Source organism: Ornithorhynchus anatinus, chromosome 7 (genome assembly GCF_004115215.2).
Source record: "Ornithorhynchus anatinus isolate Pmale09 chromosome 7, mOrnAna1.pri.v4, whole genome shotgun sequence".
NCBI lineage: Eukaryota > Metazoa > Chordata > Mammalia > Monotremata > Ornithorhynchidae > Ornithorhynchus > Ornithorhynchus anatinus.
Window position 1 is genome coordinate 47,698,324 of NC_041734.1, and position 17,891 is coordinate 47,716,214.

The 17,891-nt window shown below is 44.5% G+C and overlaps 1 protein-coding gene across 5 annotated transcripts in view; it reads right to left on the minus strand.

Moving 5' to 3' along the window:
* FGF12 (fibroblast growth factor 12) overlaps window positions 1-17,891 on the minus strand; it is a 443,674-nt gene that overhangs the window by 203,787 nt on the left and 221,996 nt on the right. The window contains exon 1 of one of the 5 annotated variants that reach the window (XM_001511415.4): window positions 2,428-2,664. The exons of the other annotated variants lie outside the window; for them this stretch is intronic. Coding sequence (XP_001511465.1) covers window positions 2,428-2,626 — 199 coding nt within the window. The 5' untranslated portion in view covers window positions 2,627-2,664. Of the gene's footprint in view, window positions 1-2,427; window positions 2,665-17,891 lie in introns of those variants that run through there. 5 annotated transcript variants of the gene reach the window in all.

Sequence of the window (17,891 nt, forward strand, 5' to 3'; positions counted from 1 at the left end):
ATTAACGTGGAAAATCAAGGCTGGGAAGAGCACACGAAAAAAAATAGGAGAAGCGGGAAGATGTTCCAACATCCTCATTCTTTGATTCCCGATCCCATGAGCTCTATCCGGAGACACCAATCCTTAAAAGAAGGCAATATGGAGCTAAACACTGACTGCAGAGCAGGTTTACAGAAGAACAGTAGCAGGGGTGTGAGAATTCCCTCTCCCAAACTCCTTTTTCAGGATGAGAAGAGCTGTGCCCTGCAGGTTACAGGGACAAATAACTGCAGGCAAAATTAAGAGAAATAGCAAAGCAGGGACAACCCCGTAGCATTAAGGTGGGAGAAAAGGAATCCAATCGAAAGTAAGAAAGAAATGAAGGAAGCTATTAGGGATAAATAAGAAATGGGAAATTATAAAAGCATAGGGAAGAGAACAGCCCACTAATAAACGAGAACAATAAAGCAGAGAGGGTACAGAACAAAAGGGAGTAAAAATGGAAACGAGAGTGTGCAATAATAATAAACAGGACAGCAATGAAGATAAAGAAAACATCAAGGAAGTATCAAGAAGGTCAAAGAGGGGGCTTAGTCAAAAAGAAGAGAGCCCACTAAAAAGAAGAAAAAAAAGGGAGGGAAGATAACACAACAGAGAGATGAAATTTAGAAATTGGAAAGAAGGGGAGAATGAAGCACAAACACAGACAGGAGAAGGTAAATAGGAGGCAAGACTAAACTCAGATAAGGGCTAGGGGAAGTATAGAGAACAACAAAATAGCAAATGAGAGATGTCATTTGTCAAGTGGAAGTAGCGCAAAAGGAGAGGGATAGAGAAAGAGGACTAGAACAGCAACAAATAGAAATAAAGGAGGAGAAGGAAACAAGAAAGCAGAGGGACAGTGAAATGTAGATAGGAAGAAAAAAACATTAACTAGGGAAATCAAGGGAGGATAAGGATACAACATAAGAAAAGAGGATGTAGGTAGAAGGAAGAAGAGAGAAGACAAAAAAAGAATAGGCAAAGAGAGGCTGTAATAATAAAAGGCATGAAAAATAAGAGTAGCCAGAAGTAAAGATAAGCCAAAAGGAGAGAAGGAGGAAGGAAGGAAGGAAGGAAGGAAGGAAGGAAGGAAGGAAGGAAGGAAGGAAGGAAGGAAGGAAGGAAGGAAGGAAGGAAGGAAGGAAGGAAGGAAGGAAGGAAGGAAGGAAGGAAGGAAGGAAGGAAGGAAGGAAGGAAGGAAGGGAAAATAAATCAGGGCAAAAGGAGATGAAAACACACGAACAGTCACAACAATTGTAGGTGAATGAGTTCTTCAAGTAACACTTGTCACACTAAATTGGTCAGTGAATTGGTTTAGGATGCTGCCAGGAATAGGATTTCAGCATGCAAAGGGCCACAGAGGTTTGCCCAAGGTAGTTTTTAAAAACTGAAGAATTTTCCCCCCTTAACCCAGACACCGGTTAGGTTCGCGTAGTGCCACCTCGCAAGGATTATGGATCTGTGGGACTGATAGTTTGGACAGGTTACAACTGTCCAATCGCCAAGGTAAAAACCGAGGCACCTGGGGAAGCCTACTCCTTTAGAAATGGAACCACCCCCTTAAGAGAAGGGTCACATAAATGAGCACGCCTCAAGTTTTCTTTTCCATATCAGGTTCAAAGTTCAACTCAGATGGGTTGCTTCTCTCCCTATCCATTCCAAACCAGGGAACACAAAGAGAAACCATTCCAAACCAGGTGATACAAAGGGAAAACAAACTATCCGAGCCAAGCCCGGGAGGGAAGGAGCAGGAAGAGGAGGAGGCAGAGCAAACGGGGGAGAGAAGAAGAGAAGCCAGGGCAAAGAGAAAAAGGACAACGCGGAGGAGAGGTCAATCAAAGAGCGGGTCAAAGGGAGAGGGGGGAAGGGGTCAGAGAGCCTGAAGAGAGAATTCTCACCCGGAGAGATGTACAGAGGGAAAGAAAGTGGGACAGAGAGGAGTCAGACAGCGTGTCCTTACTTCACCGGGATGCTGGGTCCCTAGAGGAGTTTCACCAGGCCCTAGAGATGCTGTTTTGGGGTGGGGGTGGAGGGGGGAGAGTTAGGGTTTGGGATGCTGTTGAAGGGGGAGGGAAACGGTTAAGTTTGTGATGCCAGGATTGGGAAAAGGGAAAGGGTTAGAGTTGGGGATGCTGTGGTGGGGGGCGGGGGTGGGAAAGGGTTAGCGCTTGGGATGCTGTGGTGCGGAAAGGGAAAGGGTTAGAGTTTGGGATGCTGTGGTCGCGGGGAGGGAAAGGGTTAGAGTTTGGGACGTTATGGTGGGGAGAAGGAAAGGGTTAGAGTTTGGGATGCTGTGGGGAGGGGGGCGGGAAAGGGTTAGAGTTTAGGATGCGGAGGGGGAGGAAGGGACAGAGGAGGAGGAGGAGCAGGGAAAGCCACGGTGATAGCCGCGAGGGTGGTACTGACCTGGTCTCCGCCTAACGGGCCTCTTTCTGCCGCTGCAGAAGCGCACTTTGCTGAACACCCCTAGGACGTGCCTCTCGCAGAGGGAGCGGCCGTCTTTGCTGGGGCTGGAGCGGCGCTTGGAGGCCGACACCCGGTCGCTGTTGGACTCCCTCGCCTGTCGCTTCTGTCGAATCAACGAGCTGGCTATCGCCGCGGCCATCGCCGGTCAGCCGGCCGGCCCCTTCTCCGGCCCTCAGGCCCCCCGGGCCGGGGCGGGCCGGGCCGAGGAGGCTCTGCCTTGGGCGGGTGGGGGGGGGGGGGGGGTGTGTGCTTGTGTCTGGGATGGCTCTTTGAACGTGTTTTCGTCCGTCCCTCCTCGATCAGCCCCGTTCGGTCGGGTCCAAAGAAAAGTCTCTCGATCAAGAGGGCGAAGGGGAAGGGAGGCAGTGATCAATTTCTGGAGGGGGCCGGAGAGCAACCGGGCAGGGGCAGTCGGAATCTTCGTTAGGACCAAAGGGAAGGGGTCGGGACGTGTAAAAATCCAGATGTAAACTTCCAAGGCGGGAAAGGGGAGAAATTAAGGGGGGGGGGGGGCGGCAAATCACCTCCTGGGAGCTCAGTCGTCCCCCCCCCACCAAAAAAAAAACACTCCCCAAAACTTTTACCACTTGGTCCGTCGGGTCCTGGAGCCGAGCCGGTCCACCTCAGATGGGGGGAAAGGGAGAGAGAGATGGTAGCCTCGGCTTGATCAAACTCGGAAGGGAGAGGGGGTCCATAATAACAATAATAATCTTTAAGAAAAAGTCCCCCTGTTTCAAGAACAGATGTCCGCGGAGATCTGGATTTGTATATACATATGCATTTGTAGAAGTATAAAAAAACCGTGTACAAAGCGATGGAAAGGAACGAGGTGTGCGGCGGGTCCTTGGGTATAAAATCCTAGAAAGTGAGTAAAAGGACCTATAGAAAACAAACCACCAACGGCGAGAGGAGGAAACCGAGAAGGCGGCAAATTAACTCTCTGTGTCCGGTTTCTGGAAGACTAGACGATCCACCTCTAATCCCTCACATCTGCGCTGGGCAGCCCTTTCCTGATTTTGCTCGTTTGCTTAAGGTATTTATTTCTGTTCCGCAGGGGATCCGGACTTCTGTAATTCCAAGAGGCGGGAAGGGGTTGTCGGCCAAACCCCCCCCCCCCCCACCCCAAAATCGGGGAGGGGGGTGGAGGGGATGAGATGGACTAGGTTTGCCGCCGAGGCTGCAGCTGTTTCCAGCTGCGAAGGGCGAGGCACGAGGAAGGGGAAGGATGAAGGCTTAATCCATCACCAACGGTGCAGCAGAGGATGGGATAGGAGAAGAGGAAGGGAGATTCCCGGCCTTCGGGAAGACCACGGGAAAAGGGGAAGGCAGGATCCGATGGGACTTGGCGGGGAATTTCTCCCCCCCCCCCCTTCCTCTTCCTTTTTTTCCCTCCCTCACCCTTTCCTCTTCCTTTTCCCCCTCCTTCACCCTTTCCTCTTCCTTTTTTTCCCTCCCTCACCCTTTCCTCTTTTTTCCCCACTCTCACCCTTTCCTCTTCCTCCCACCCCCCACTTTTTCCTCTTCGTCCCCCCCCCCTCACTTTTTCCTCTTCCTTTTTTTTCCCCCTCCCTCCTTCCGGGGGACGGGCACAGGTGGTCTCAGTTTAGGGAAGGAGAAGAGCAACAGCCTGGAAAGACTGGAGAGCTAGGAGGAGAAACGCCCCCAGGCCAAAGCCCAGCTGGGACGAAATGGCAGAGAGGGGGTCTGGCCCCATCCTTCCTTCCATCGCCCGGACCCCCCCAACCCGGACCCGGCAGACGAGGGGGGGGGTCCGATTCCCGTGGCCCCCAGACCCCAAAGAAAACGGGAGGTGGAGGGGGACCGGTGGGATGCAAACGCTGGGCGAGCGCTCAGGCCGGTCGACGCTTCCCATGCCAGTCCTCGAAGGCGGGCGCCGGTCGGAGCGCTGGGCGCAGGGTGGGCACCGGCGGCTCCCTCCCGACGGGCCGCAGCTGGCGAGGGGCGTCTGGTCCTGGCATTTTCTGGGCCCGGGCCCCGGCGGCCAGCATGGTCCAGCCTAGGTCCGGCCCATCCGCCCCGGACGACCACGGGCTCCGCTGCCAACTCCCCAAACTTGCCTCCCGTCCGCCGCCGCCCTTAGCTCCCTTGGCATCCCCGCCTCCGGCGGACGGGGCGAGCCCGGGGATCCATCGGCCGCCGCCTCCCCGCAGCCCTCCGCCCTGCGGGCCGACTCAGGGCTGAGCCCCCCTGCTCGGGCTGAGGGGCCGTGGCTCGGTCGGCGGGGACCGTCAGATGATGCTCGGCCTCCCTCTCTCTCTCTGCTCGAAACCAGGGCACTCCAGGAACTGAGCCACGGATGCTTTTAAAGGAAGGGGGTGGGGTGCAGAAAGGGAAACCCCTCCCCTCCCCCCTTAACTTATTTCGTGCTCCTAGAAGGGAGGGGGAGCCTGCCACAACAAGCTGGCGAGCAGGTGAGAGTGTGCTGGGCGTTGGTGTGGTGAAGCTCTTCTGGTGCCCTGCCCATTTGCCAGTCCTACCCCCTCCCTTCCCCCTCCTTCTCTTCTTCTCTCCTTTCCCCTCCACACTCTCTCTCCCCCCTCCACACCTCCTTCCTGCTCATTCTCTTCTTCCTCCCGCCCTTCTCTCTCTCCCTCTCCCCCCCCCACCCCCCACCTTCTCTACGCAATCCTACGTGATTGAGGTTTGGATGAGAAATTCTCAGAGGCAGAGCAAAGGAACTGCAGTTCATGTCTCCTCTGTCCCTTTTCTTTACCCAACTGGAAAGCAAACAAAACCAGCTACCAAAGATCTTCCTGTTAAAGGACTTTGGCGGGGGTAGAAAGCTGAGGTAGAAAGGGAGGTGAAGGCGCAGGGAGGAGGGGAAGAGGGGAATTCTTTCCCCCCCTAAAAGGGTGGGTCTGGAGATTCCCCTTCCATTTATGAGACCTCGGGGAGGGAAATCTAAGAGTTCCTTTGAGAATTTCTGAAGGTCTTTACCTGATTCAAATAATTTTAGGCCCCATAAGGAGGTGTCATGTTAAACAGTGATCTCCAACACTTCTAACTCAAGTTGTAATCCACTTTGGGACAGGTTTGGGACGGCAGCTTCTGGGTCGGAACGATTCGGTAGGGAAGTGTTTTCCGCAGGTCCTCAGAGACAGCTTGGAGTCCGAGCAATCCCTTTACACAGTGTGGGCCGAGTCAAAAAGTGGAACCCCCAGAAGGATCTCCAGAGACTCCACAGCATGAGGATTTTAGGCCACACGCCACGATGACCACACTGTACCCGGTTACACGAGAAGACCCAGAAATATTTTCTCAAGTTTTTATAAACAGGTGAGAGTCTCATCTGTCTGCAATGGCCCAAATGTAGCCTTCCCAAAGACAGAGATAAATTGGATGATGTCTCAAGGCCCCTCAGCCCTATTACTCTATGAGCTCTAGTCTTCCTTTAATGTTAGTTTACTCTGATGTGGAAGAAAAGATTATTCTGCCTCTCTCCTGAATTACTACAGAGATGAGAGGCAGCTGGTCTACTCCAGGGGCTGTGTTTTGACTAGAAGGTTCCCTGTAGTACCTGCCTCTAAAAAGAGCACGAGAGACTGTTTCCAGGGAATACATGAAATAGAAGATTGTGCCCTAGACCAACCCTGGCTTTATCTCATCTGTTCTTTCTTGCACTCCCATGCTCCAATCCACTGGACAGTGGAGGGTGAAAGAGGAGCTGATTTATGCTCTGTCCAACCCGGTTAAGGTAATTTCACCTTCCAGCTCATCTCTTATCGCTCTCTTTTCTCTCTTCTCCCCACATTCATGTATCGGGTATAAGATAAAGTTCTGTGATTCCCAGGAGGAGCACCAGAACGTGAATGCTTTTGGTGGATTTGCCATAGGACAGCAGGAGTACAGGAGTCGCTTACCTAAAAAAGGACTCTGGCTTGTGCTTAAGTTTGGGTGTTTGGGTAAATATGGAAGGAGTGACCTGGGAATGATGGAAAGGGACAAAAAGGGGTCAGCAAGATTATGAACCTAGATTGAATATAGGATGCCTTTAGGTCACACTTAAAGTCCCTAGAGTTTCATGATTTTTTGAGGTATTCCAGCCTCTGTTGAGTTTGGAAAGAGAGGAGGAAGAGAAGGCTGAGAGTGTACTTGTTATGAGCAGTAGAGGGTGAAAGAGTCCTCATTTTAAGGGTGTTATTCACTTCCAGCACTTCAGGGGGTGTTGAACGAAGATGAGTGAGGGATGATCCATAATGTTCTGATGGGAAAATCACTTTAATATATTTTGCCAATAATGACACATAGTACATTTCATAAGTGCAGATGAGCGAGGATTTAAAACCAACTGGTATCACCAAATGGAAATAATCAATTAGTGGTCTCTAAATTCAGGAAAGAAAGTTCTGTTACTAGACTAGCCAGAGCCTTCTCTGATTCTTAAATAAAGCACAGACCATACTAAATATTTCTCTCCCTCTTTGTTTAGGAACTCTAGCCAACCATCTAAATTAATGACAGGGTAACAGAGGTCCTGAGAAAATCATGAAAATAAACATATCAACACATGATGCTTGAAGAAAGTAACAACGAGTTTTACAATTGGGCAGTTTTCCACAGGGCTTGCCACGCTCAAAGGAATAAAAGAAAAATTATTTCATAACAATGAAAATGACCAAGACATTTGGACATCGCTAACAATGACAAACTGGTGCGTTCCATTTTCACTACCAGCCAAAAATGAAATCAATTGATCATCTTGATTATCCTCTCTGAATCCAGAATCGGTGCCTTAGAGCCAAAGGTAACCAAAACCTCAAGATTTAAGAAGGGAAAGGAATCCAGATTAAATAACAGCTGTTGTTTGAATTGGCAATGAATATCTCATCTGCACCCTGACTTCAAAGCAACAAGTTAGATATCTTATAAACACACCTGCTGTCTGATAGCAGAAATCCTTCTGCTTTCAAATCTCTATTAGCAGAATATGGTGCTGGTTGTATTTCCTCAAACAAAATTAATTTAACTCATCTACATCTATTACAGTACTTCAATTCATCCCTTTAGACTAGAAGCTCATTGTGTCAGGGAACAGTCTACCAACTCTACTGTACTGCACTCTCCCAAGCACTCAGTACAGAGCTCCGCACACAGTAAGCACTCAAATAGCACTGATTGATTGATGCCTTTGAGAAGGCAGTATTACTCTCATTTTATGAGCAAAATGACCCAGTCAGAGATTAAGCATAGCACATAACTATTCAAAATAACTGTATCAAAGTGTTCTGAAGACTCACAGTGCCTAGGCAGTGCTCATTAAACCACACATCTGTAGGATCTATGACAAATCTCTGGGTTCCTACTTCTCCTTCATAGAGTTGGGGGAGAATTTGAGGGGTGAGGGTGGAAGAGGGATGATAAAGGTTTAAAGTTTACTGGGAATTATGGAATCTGACTGAGGTAATGCAGGGCTCATTCCACATGGATTTGGAGATGGCAGTCCAAAAATTTTCCTGGGTCGTCATAGACCTCCTGGCATCACAAGTGAGTCACGTAAAACCTACAGCCCTTGTCAACGCTCCTGCTTGCCCACATAGTTCTCCTGATGCTGACCTGTCCTCAATAATTCTTGCTAACAAAATTGCACAGGGACAAATGCAGCTCTTTTTTTTTTACACATATATATTTAAGAAATCAGTCATGAAAGGAAAATCAGTTTACACATGATCTGTTATCAAGCAAAAAGGCAGATTTTTATGAGTAATTATATTCAGGAGGAAAACCTAATACTTTAAAGGAGTTGAAAGAATTTGCTGAATAAAATATTCTGCTTTTATATTTATGGGGTAATTAAAAACATATGTGGCATCCTCATTTTGTATGGGGAAACTGAGGTAAAAGCACAGGGTGATGCCGAGTGTCTTTTCCAAAGTCACAAACTCTATCAGAGTTCAAGCTATGTTCTAAGTCTCCCAAGCCACAAATTCAATGTCCAACTCAATCATCAGTAAGTTCCCAGAGCAAGCATAGGATTTTGGAAAGTGTATTGCAGAACATGGAATTCATGGTCCCTCTCCAGGAATTCCCTCTTCAGGAATTTACAGTTTAATTCAAATCAAAGAAAAAGACATTCAAAGCAAGTTAAATACACACTGGCATTTGTATGAGTGGATAGATGTATGGACCTGATTTTGGGAAAGGAGCGCTAGTTGAGTTCAATCAATTGGTAAACTTGTTATGGACAGAAAATGTGTCTGCTAATTCTCTACTACTGAACTCTCCCAAGTGCTTAGTACAGTGCTCTGCACATAGAAAATACCATTTATTGATTGAGTGCTTATTCAATGGAAGAGTAGAGTTATTAGATATAAACCCTTCCCTGCAGATGCTTACAGCATAGCTGGAGAGACAGACACTAAAATAAATTATAGGTAAGGAGAAGCAATAGAATTTAAAGATATGTACATAAATTCTGTGGCTGTGGGGGAGGGAAGGGAGACCCAACTTCTTGAGTGAAGCAGAAGTGCTCAAGTGGCAGTTGGAAGAAATAGGGTGGGGAGGTGCAAATTTAGTCAAGGGAGGCTTCCTGGAGGAGATGCGATTTCAAAATGGTCTTGAAGATGCCGAGAACCAGTGGTCTTCCAGATGTGAAGGAATAGGGAGTTCCAGGCAGAAGCTGTCCATGAGTGTTAACTCGGTGGATTTTGCTACCTTAATGTTTTGTGCAAAAGAAGAAAAGATCCTCTTTTGATTATTTTGTGCTCAAATGGCAATCACAGTTAATCACCCCCAACCAACCCTCCCCTTGTTTGTTTTGTCCCAATAAATAGCCAGATAACATGACCTTGGGGGAGTTTTTAGTTTTTAGTTTTTGAACTATCGCTTAATGGTAAACTTAGACCTAGTCCTAGATGGTGATGTCACTCAATGTGATTTACCAGGAAAAAGATTATATTAGTTACATATTACCTGTCTGTCTGGATTATGTCAGTCTGTGTAATTTGATCCTTAAACCCATAGACAGGGATGGGATTTCTTTTAGGTAAACTGGATGTCATTTTATTGTTGCTCTATGTTAAGAAACAGTTTTCTCTAATTGTACTATTTTAAGGATTAGTAACCTAGGGCATTTTTTCAAAAGAAAAAGTAGGAAATAGATGTTTTCTTTGGGTTCTCTTGGCCTTTACACAAGAACTGGCCTATCTCGATCCCAATAGACAAGAGTGAAAGGACAATCAATGGTTATCGAATCTGGCAGGCTGAGACTCTTTATCATCATCAACAATGGCATTTACTGAGCACTTACTATGTGCAGAGCATTTTACTAAGTGCTTGGCAGACCTCCTCTAAAAATCTGACCCCACCATAGACCAGAAAATCCTTAAAAAAGTTGATTTGAGAAGATGGAATATGTGGGCTCACTGAGGGCGGGGACCATATCTTCTACTTTTATTGTAGGCAACCAATAGGGTGGCCACTATAGCCCTCACAAGTCCCGGACATGGAGACACATATGATGTCACATGGTGGGTATCCAGCATTCCCTGATGATACCATTTCATTTAATCTAGAGTGATTCTCCAAGAGGGTCGATTAGACTGTGAGCCCGTCATTGGGTAGGGATTGTTTCGATCTGTTGCCCAATTGTACATTCCAAGCGCTTAGTACAGTGCTCTGCACATAGTAAGCACTCAATAAATACTATTGAATGAATGACCCCTTAATCCCCCATTTGCACCAGCGTCTTAACATCCAGCTCCTAGATCAGTATTAATTCTGGTGCCAAACCCAAGCAGCAAGAACACAGGGGAGGGAGACAACACAGTGAAGGAAAGAGCTGGAGTTAAAAGCATCCGGTTGTAGATTAGTACCAGATGGAATTGGAGGAGAGGGACTTAAGAAAGTGGGTGTAGACAACTCACTCAGGGCGTTTGGAGAAGAATGGTAGGAGGAAGACAGGGTGATATCTGGAAGGAGTCATGGGGTCAAGGGAGGGTTTTTTTCAAAGGATAGGAGAGACATCTAAAACCAGATTGTCCACTATAAAAATCAGATGATTAACCACCCTAACAAGTAAGCACCAAATACAGTACCGTGCACACAGAAGGTTCCTTAAGCTCTGTTCTGTCCTCAACAGCTAGCCAGTACAGTCCTCTGCCCAGAGTAGCCATTCAATACATTCTGATGATGACATTTCTTTCATATAAGCGCCCTCTAAACTAAAAGCTCATTGTGAGCAGGGAACGTGTCGGTTTATTGTTGTATTGTACTCTCACAAGCGCTTAGTATTGTGCTCTGCACACAGTAAGCAATACAATTGAATGAATGTCCACTAGTTAATCATAGTTATTGAGCGCTTACTGTGTGCAGAGCAGTATACTAAGCGCTTGGGAGAGTACAGTATAACAATGTAACAGACGCGTTCCCTGCCCACGAGATTACATTCTAGGGCAAGTTGCCCATGAGTCAATCCTTGCATTTAACAGTGTCTAAAAGGATGGAAAGCAGTGGTCCCATCCTCAACAGATAGTCATTTTGGAAGGAGTAGATATGAGGTCAAGGCACCCTCATCTTAGGATCCACTCTAAGTCTGTTTCTCAGACTGAAATTTCAAATAGGTTCTTCAACATCCATTTCCAAATCTCTAATATAAGATCAGATTCCACAAACTGAATTAGACTGTAAGCCCGTCAAAGGGCAGGGACTGTCTCTATCTGTTACCGATTTGTACATTCCAAGAGCTTATTAGTACAGTGCTCTGCACATAGTAAGCGCTCAATAAATACTATTGAATGAATGAAGGTATACTAATGAGAATAATATAGTTAGGAAAAAATTTAGACTTAATGCCTCACCTATGCTAATATGGATTGTGACCTCTGAAGATAAATGTAAGGAATTAATGAAGCCTGACATACTGAAGCTTAGCATTACTTTTAAATGGTATTTTTGTTACACATTTACTAGGTAGCAAGCACTGTACTAAGTTGCTGGAGAAGATACAAGAAGATCAGGTCAGACAAAGTCACTGACCCACTTGGGACGCCCAGTGAGCATAGGAAGAGGAACAGGTATTTAATTTTCATTTTACAGATAAGGAGACTGAAGCACAGAGAAGACTGAAGCACAGAGAAATGAAGTGACTTGCTCAAATATACACAGCAGGTGAGTGGCGGAGGCTGGATTAGAATTCAGGCCTTCTAACTCCCAGGCCTGTGTTCTTTCTACTAGGCCACAGCACTTGTGTACATATCCGTAATTTAATTTATTTCTATTAATGTGTGTCTCCCCCTCTAGATTGTAAACTCGTTATGAGCAGGAAGCATGTCTGTTACAGTGTTGGGTTGTACTCTCCCAAGTCCTTAGTACAGTGCCCTGCACACAGTAAGCGCTCAGTAAATGATTGATTGATTGATGCTGTCCCCATCCATCTTGTCCTGTCTCACACCATCCCCCTTCTGTTCCCTATAATTTACTTTATTAAGGTTCCTATCGAAACCTCTGTTCTATTCAACACTTGTGACATCCAATAAAAATCATGGCCTCTAAGAGGCCATCTGGTCAAGCCTCCTATATTGAAAAAAAATGTCTAAACCATCCAAAAGTACCATGGCATAGTGGATAGAGCAGGGGCCTGGGAGACAGAAGGCCATAGGTTCTAATCCCTCCCCCGCCACTTGTCTGCTGTGTGACCTTGGGCAAATCACTTCACTTCTCTGGGCCTCAGTGACCTCAACTGTAAAATGGGGATTGAGACTGTGAGCCCCACGAAGAACAAAGGACTGTGTCCAACCCGATTTGCTTGAATATACCCCAAATCTTAGTACTGGGACTGGCAATTAAAATAAGCATTTAACAAATAACATAATTATCAATCATATTTATTATTATCCAGTGAAGATGGTAGTTTGCCATATTGTTAAAGATCCTAAAAATAGAGACCTCCACAATCCCACTAAACAGCTTGTCTCAGAGTACCAAGAGAGAATAGAATGATGCTGAATCTTGGAAAATCATATAATCTAGCCCCTTACTCCTAAATAGGTGAATGATTAAGCTACCCAAGAGAAATAATTATTTATTCCATTCTTATCTTCCAAGATTCCCAGGAATCTAGACATCTTAATTTCTCTTAGGAGCCTATTCTAATGGGTTTTTCTTTTCCTAGACAATTATAAAAAGATTCTGCACCTAATTAAAATCTCCTTTTTTTAATGTATGCCTTTTTCTCTTGTTAAGCTCTCAATACACTAGAGAACAACTGGTGAGCATCTTTTCCCTAAAAACACTTCATTTACATGAAGACATCATATTCAGTCACTACTTGTCCTTCTCTTCACTAGGCAAAAACACTCCCAATTTCTTTAACCTTTTCCTCACAGGCCTTATTTTTCATCCCTTCGACTATTTTTGTCACTTTTCTCTGGATTTTTTTCTAGTTTATCTTTAATTATTTTTAAAGTAAAAGGTCCAAAATTGTATTCTGCTTCAAGAAAAGCCTGACTAGTCTGAATAGAGTGGAAGGATTCCACTTGGGCACCATATCTCTGCTGATACATTTCTCTGTCAACACTAGCTTGGAAATGTGTTGCAGACACATAATCACCTCACAGTCAACTGTGACCTCCAGCTCTCTTTCAATTTATCCTAGTATTCATTGAGCATTTAGTGCAGTGCACTAAACATTTGGGAAAATGCAAAAGGAAAAAAAAGACACAGTCCCTGCCCTGAGTGGGTTTACAATCTATGGGAATAAGGCACATAAATAAATTATGAACAAATAGTGGGGCCAGGAGGAAGAACAAGTATCTAAAAGGCAGAACAAACATGTAAGGATGAAATAGATCAGTAACACACACACTTACACACAGGACACACACATTCACACACATAAATACTAAGTTTTGATAAAAACACAAAATCAAAATATGCAGGTTGGGTTGATGTGTCTTGGGGCACTAAGAATTTATAATGACATATTTCCTTGAGGAAACGGGATTTTTAGGAGGGCTTTGAAAATAGGGAAGGTTGTCACCTGGTGGACTGGAAAGGGGAAGAAAATCCAGTCAGGAGAAGTGTGTGAACAAGAGGCGGGAGTCAGGCGAGTTGAGAATGAAAAGCATTTACAAGGCGATCTACGGAGGAGTGAAGAGTGTGAACTGGGGAATAGCAGGTGAAAAGAGCAGATAAAGTAAAGGCAGAAAGCTGGTAGAGGCCTTGGAAGTCAAGGATAAAGAGACTGTGACTAGCCTATATTTCCTCATTCTGTACTTGTGTTTTTGGTGGGGTTTTAGCCTTTAAATATACTCAGTATACCTTACAAGAGCCCCTACTGAATTTCATGTTTTCTAATATGCCATGGTAATGTTGAATTTTATTCTGCCTTCTAAAGTGTTATCATCTCAATCCAGTGAAAGTAGCACCTGAAAATATGGTGCATATATTATTGATTCCTTCATTAAAGTCATCAATAAAGTGATTAAAGAAAACCAAAGACAGATCCAGTCCCTCAATGAAACCCCACCCAGATGGCAGACATCAAGCTTTTGATAACTACCCCGAGTCAGCTCTCCTACCAAATAAGAACATGACTAGTGTTCTAGTCAACTAGTCAATAAGTCATGACTAGTGTTTCTCAAATACAGACAATGTAACACGCAACAACTAGGTGATTTCTGTTGGAACGTCAAGAGACTCAGGCAGAGATAGACAAAGACAGATATACATCAAGTGACAGAGACATTGAGGAAATAGACATACAGACAGAAGCAGAGAGAGACTGGATGCATTTTAAAATACCACACATGTTTCATGGACTTCTAGTAGTTTTTCATTAGTGGGTTAATCTTTGAAAGGTTCAACCACCAACTTGCTAAGGTGGCTGCATAAGGCTGGAGAAAAATTTTTTTTGAGAACTGCTAATTCAGAAGCTCTTTTGGCTTGTCAATGAGACTGTGGCCTGAGATGGAATCAAAAGGCTTTACTGATGTCTAGGGAGATTGTATGTAATGTTTCTTGCTTGTCTAAATAGCCTGTCACTCTCAAAGAAGAAAATTAAGTTGGTTTGGAATTTTTTGTTCCACACAAATCTACGAATTGCCCTCGGGATCTCATGTTTTTGGGGGGGGGCTGGGTTACGGTGTTTGTTAAGAGTTTACTATATGCCAGACACTGACCTAAACTCTGGTCTATACAGTCCATGTCCCACATGGGACTCAGAGTCTTAATCCCTATGATACAGTTGAGGTAACAGGCACAGAGAAATGAGTGGTTTTGACTTGCCAAGGTCACACAGCAGACAAGTGGTAAAACTGGGATTAGAACCCAGGTCCTTCTGACTCCCAAGTCTGTGCTCTTACCAGATAACTGATTGCAATTTGATTGCATGGTGATTTTTTTTGTTTTTACTATCTTCCCAGGCATTGATATTGATCTGACTGGCACATCAATTTACCAGGGTCATTTTTCCCCTTTTCGTCCTAATTTTTTTAAATGTCAATAAAGGTTTTCCCTTTCCCAAACATCAAAAAGTTATCTTCTGTGAATTCTAAAAAGGAGTAGCTAATGATTCTGCAGTAGTACCCACCAATTCCTTAAGTAGTGGTAGTATTTATTAAGTGTTTACTGTGTGCGAAGCACTGCACTCAGTGCTGGGTGAGAATACACAGGTGGGAATTAGACATGGTCCCTGTCCCTTGGGGGGGGGGGGGGGGGGGGCTCCCAATCTAGGAATTTCCCGATGTATATAGAGAGGAATTCATGATTTAAATCACCCAGATTTTTTAGCCATTCCTTAAAATACTTGGCTTTCTAATCTATCATTGCAAAAGAACCTTGCCTTAGTCAACTCTTTGCATTTCATCCCTTTTTAAAGACAGGCATGAAACTGTTTTAAAGGCTCTGTCTCTCCAGTTAGTTGCCATCAGCCTTCTATTACTGTCTAGTTGTTGGGTAATATTTTACCCAACCTTCCTCTCTGGTCTAATATAATCAAAGGTGATTGCTGTTACCATTCATTATGCACCTTAACTGCATCATTTTAGCAGCTCTAGCCTTTCAAGAGACAAAGAGAAGCAGCATGGCCTAGTGGATAGACCATGGACCTGGGAATTAGAAGGTCCCAATTCTAATCCCAGCTCTGCCACCTATCTGCTGTGTGACCTCGGGCAAGTTATTTAACTTCTCTGTGCCTCAGTTACCTCATCTATAAAACGGGGATGAAGACTGTGAACCCTATGTGAGACAGGGACTGTGTCCAACTGAATTGGACCTATAAAAAACACTTAAATACCATTATTATTATTATTTTTACACAATCTTGCTGCTTCTTGTTTACTCAAACTCCCTCGCAGCAGTCTAAATACATTTTCATTCATTCATTCAGTCGCATTTATTGAGCACTTACTGTGTGCAGAGCACTGTACTAAGAGCTTGGAAAGTACAATTCAGCAATAAACTAATAAACAATTTTCTCATGTACAGTTCTCAAACTAGCAATTTGTAGCCTTCACCTCATTTTCAGGTCTTCAGACACATGCAGTAGTAGTAATAATAATTATTACTATTATTGTATTTGTTAAACACTTACTACGTGCCAAGCACTATACTAAGCACTGGGGTGCATACAAGCAAATTGGGTTGGACATAGTCCCTGTCCCATGTGGGGCTCAAAGTCTCAATTCCCATTTTACAGATACGGTAACTGAGGCTTAGAGAAGTAAAGTGATTTGCCCAAAGTCACACAGCAGACAAGTAGAGTAGCCAGGATTAGGACCCATGACCTTCTGACTACAATACGACATGCTGCTTCCCCAGTAAGTACCACAGATAGTATTTTGCTGGCTGCTGAACAAGAAGGTAGAACAGATTCGGTATTTGCTTTCTAAGAAGTTGGTGACAGTGATAATAATAAAGGAAATAATGGAGATTTTGTTGAGTACCACTTTATGGGAAATGCATTTGTAAACTTGCAACAGTAACATATTTTATAGGTTTTCCGCGAGAAGCTCTATAAATCCCAAATTTATTCACTTCAGAAGTAGAAATAAGAAAACAAAGAACTTTAACATTTGGATAATAACAACATCTATCTGCAGTCACAAAGCTAATAGAAGCCCTTCCACAAAGTGTTTTTTCACATTTTTCATTGTAACCGGTAAAGCAATAGTGATCATGTGGGATATGGTTCAGGTCCAACCTGATTACCTTGTATCTACCTCAGTGCTTAGAACAGTGCCTGGCACATAGTAAGTGCTTAACAAATACCATAAAAAAAGAAATAAGGAATGTTATTTATTAAGCGATTATGTGCAATGCATTGTAATAATTGTTTGGGAAAGCATAATTACAAGACATGACTCTTGCCTACAGGAAGTTCACATTTTAATAAGGAATTTATATGCCTAGGAGCCTATACTCTAACCAAATTCAGTTATTAATTTAATGAGTTTTAGGTACATCCTACACTTGCCTCTCTGTCTTCCAGTCCTCATGGTGTCAGTGAGCCATTCTAAAATGTTGGCTTGTGAACACCAAACAAATCAATCAATAGTATGTACTGACCACTTACTCTGTGCAACACACTGTAATAAGCACTTGGAAGAGTACAATCTCAGCCCACAATGATCTTACAGTTTAGAAAGGAGACATTAATATAAATAATTTGCAGATATGTTCATAAATGCTAAACAGATGAGAGTGGCGTGAATATCAAATGTTAAAACAGTATAGAGCCAAGTGCCTAGGTGATGCAGAAGAGAGAATAAGTCTCGGAAAAGAGGGCTCAATCTGCGAAGTCATCTTGGAGGAGGTGTGACCTTAATAAGAAGGTAGAGAGAGTTGTGGTCTGGTGTAAATAATAATGTTGGTATTTGTTAAGCGCTTACTATGTTCAGAGCACTGTTCTAAGCGCTGGGGTAGATACAGGGTAATCAGGTTGTCCCACGTGAGGCTCACAGTCTTAATCCCCATTTTACAGATGAGGTAACTGAGGCCCAGAGAAGTGAAGTGACTTGCCCACAGTCACACAGCTGACAAGTAGCAGAGCCGGCATTCGAACCCATGACCTCTAACTCCCAAGCCCGGGTTCTTTCCACTGAACCACGCTGCTTCTCTCTGGGGCAGGGGGGCGCCGTTCTAGACTAGAGGGAGGATGTGGGAAAGGGGTCAGTGGTGAGATGGTTGAGAGAGACAGATCAGGATAGAGTGAATAAGCTGGCACTTGAGGAGCAAAGTGTGCGGAGCTGGGCTGTGGGAGGAGATCAGAGAGGTAAAGTAGAGGGGGTGAACTGATTAAGTGCTTTAAGGTCGATGGTAAGGAGTTTCTGTTTGATGTGGAAGTGGATGTATAAAGTTTGATAGACTTAAAAGAATAAAGCTCTGTAAATCGTAGGGCTGAGGGGAGACTTTCATTATCATCTAGACCATTCTAATGTATTCCAGGG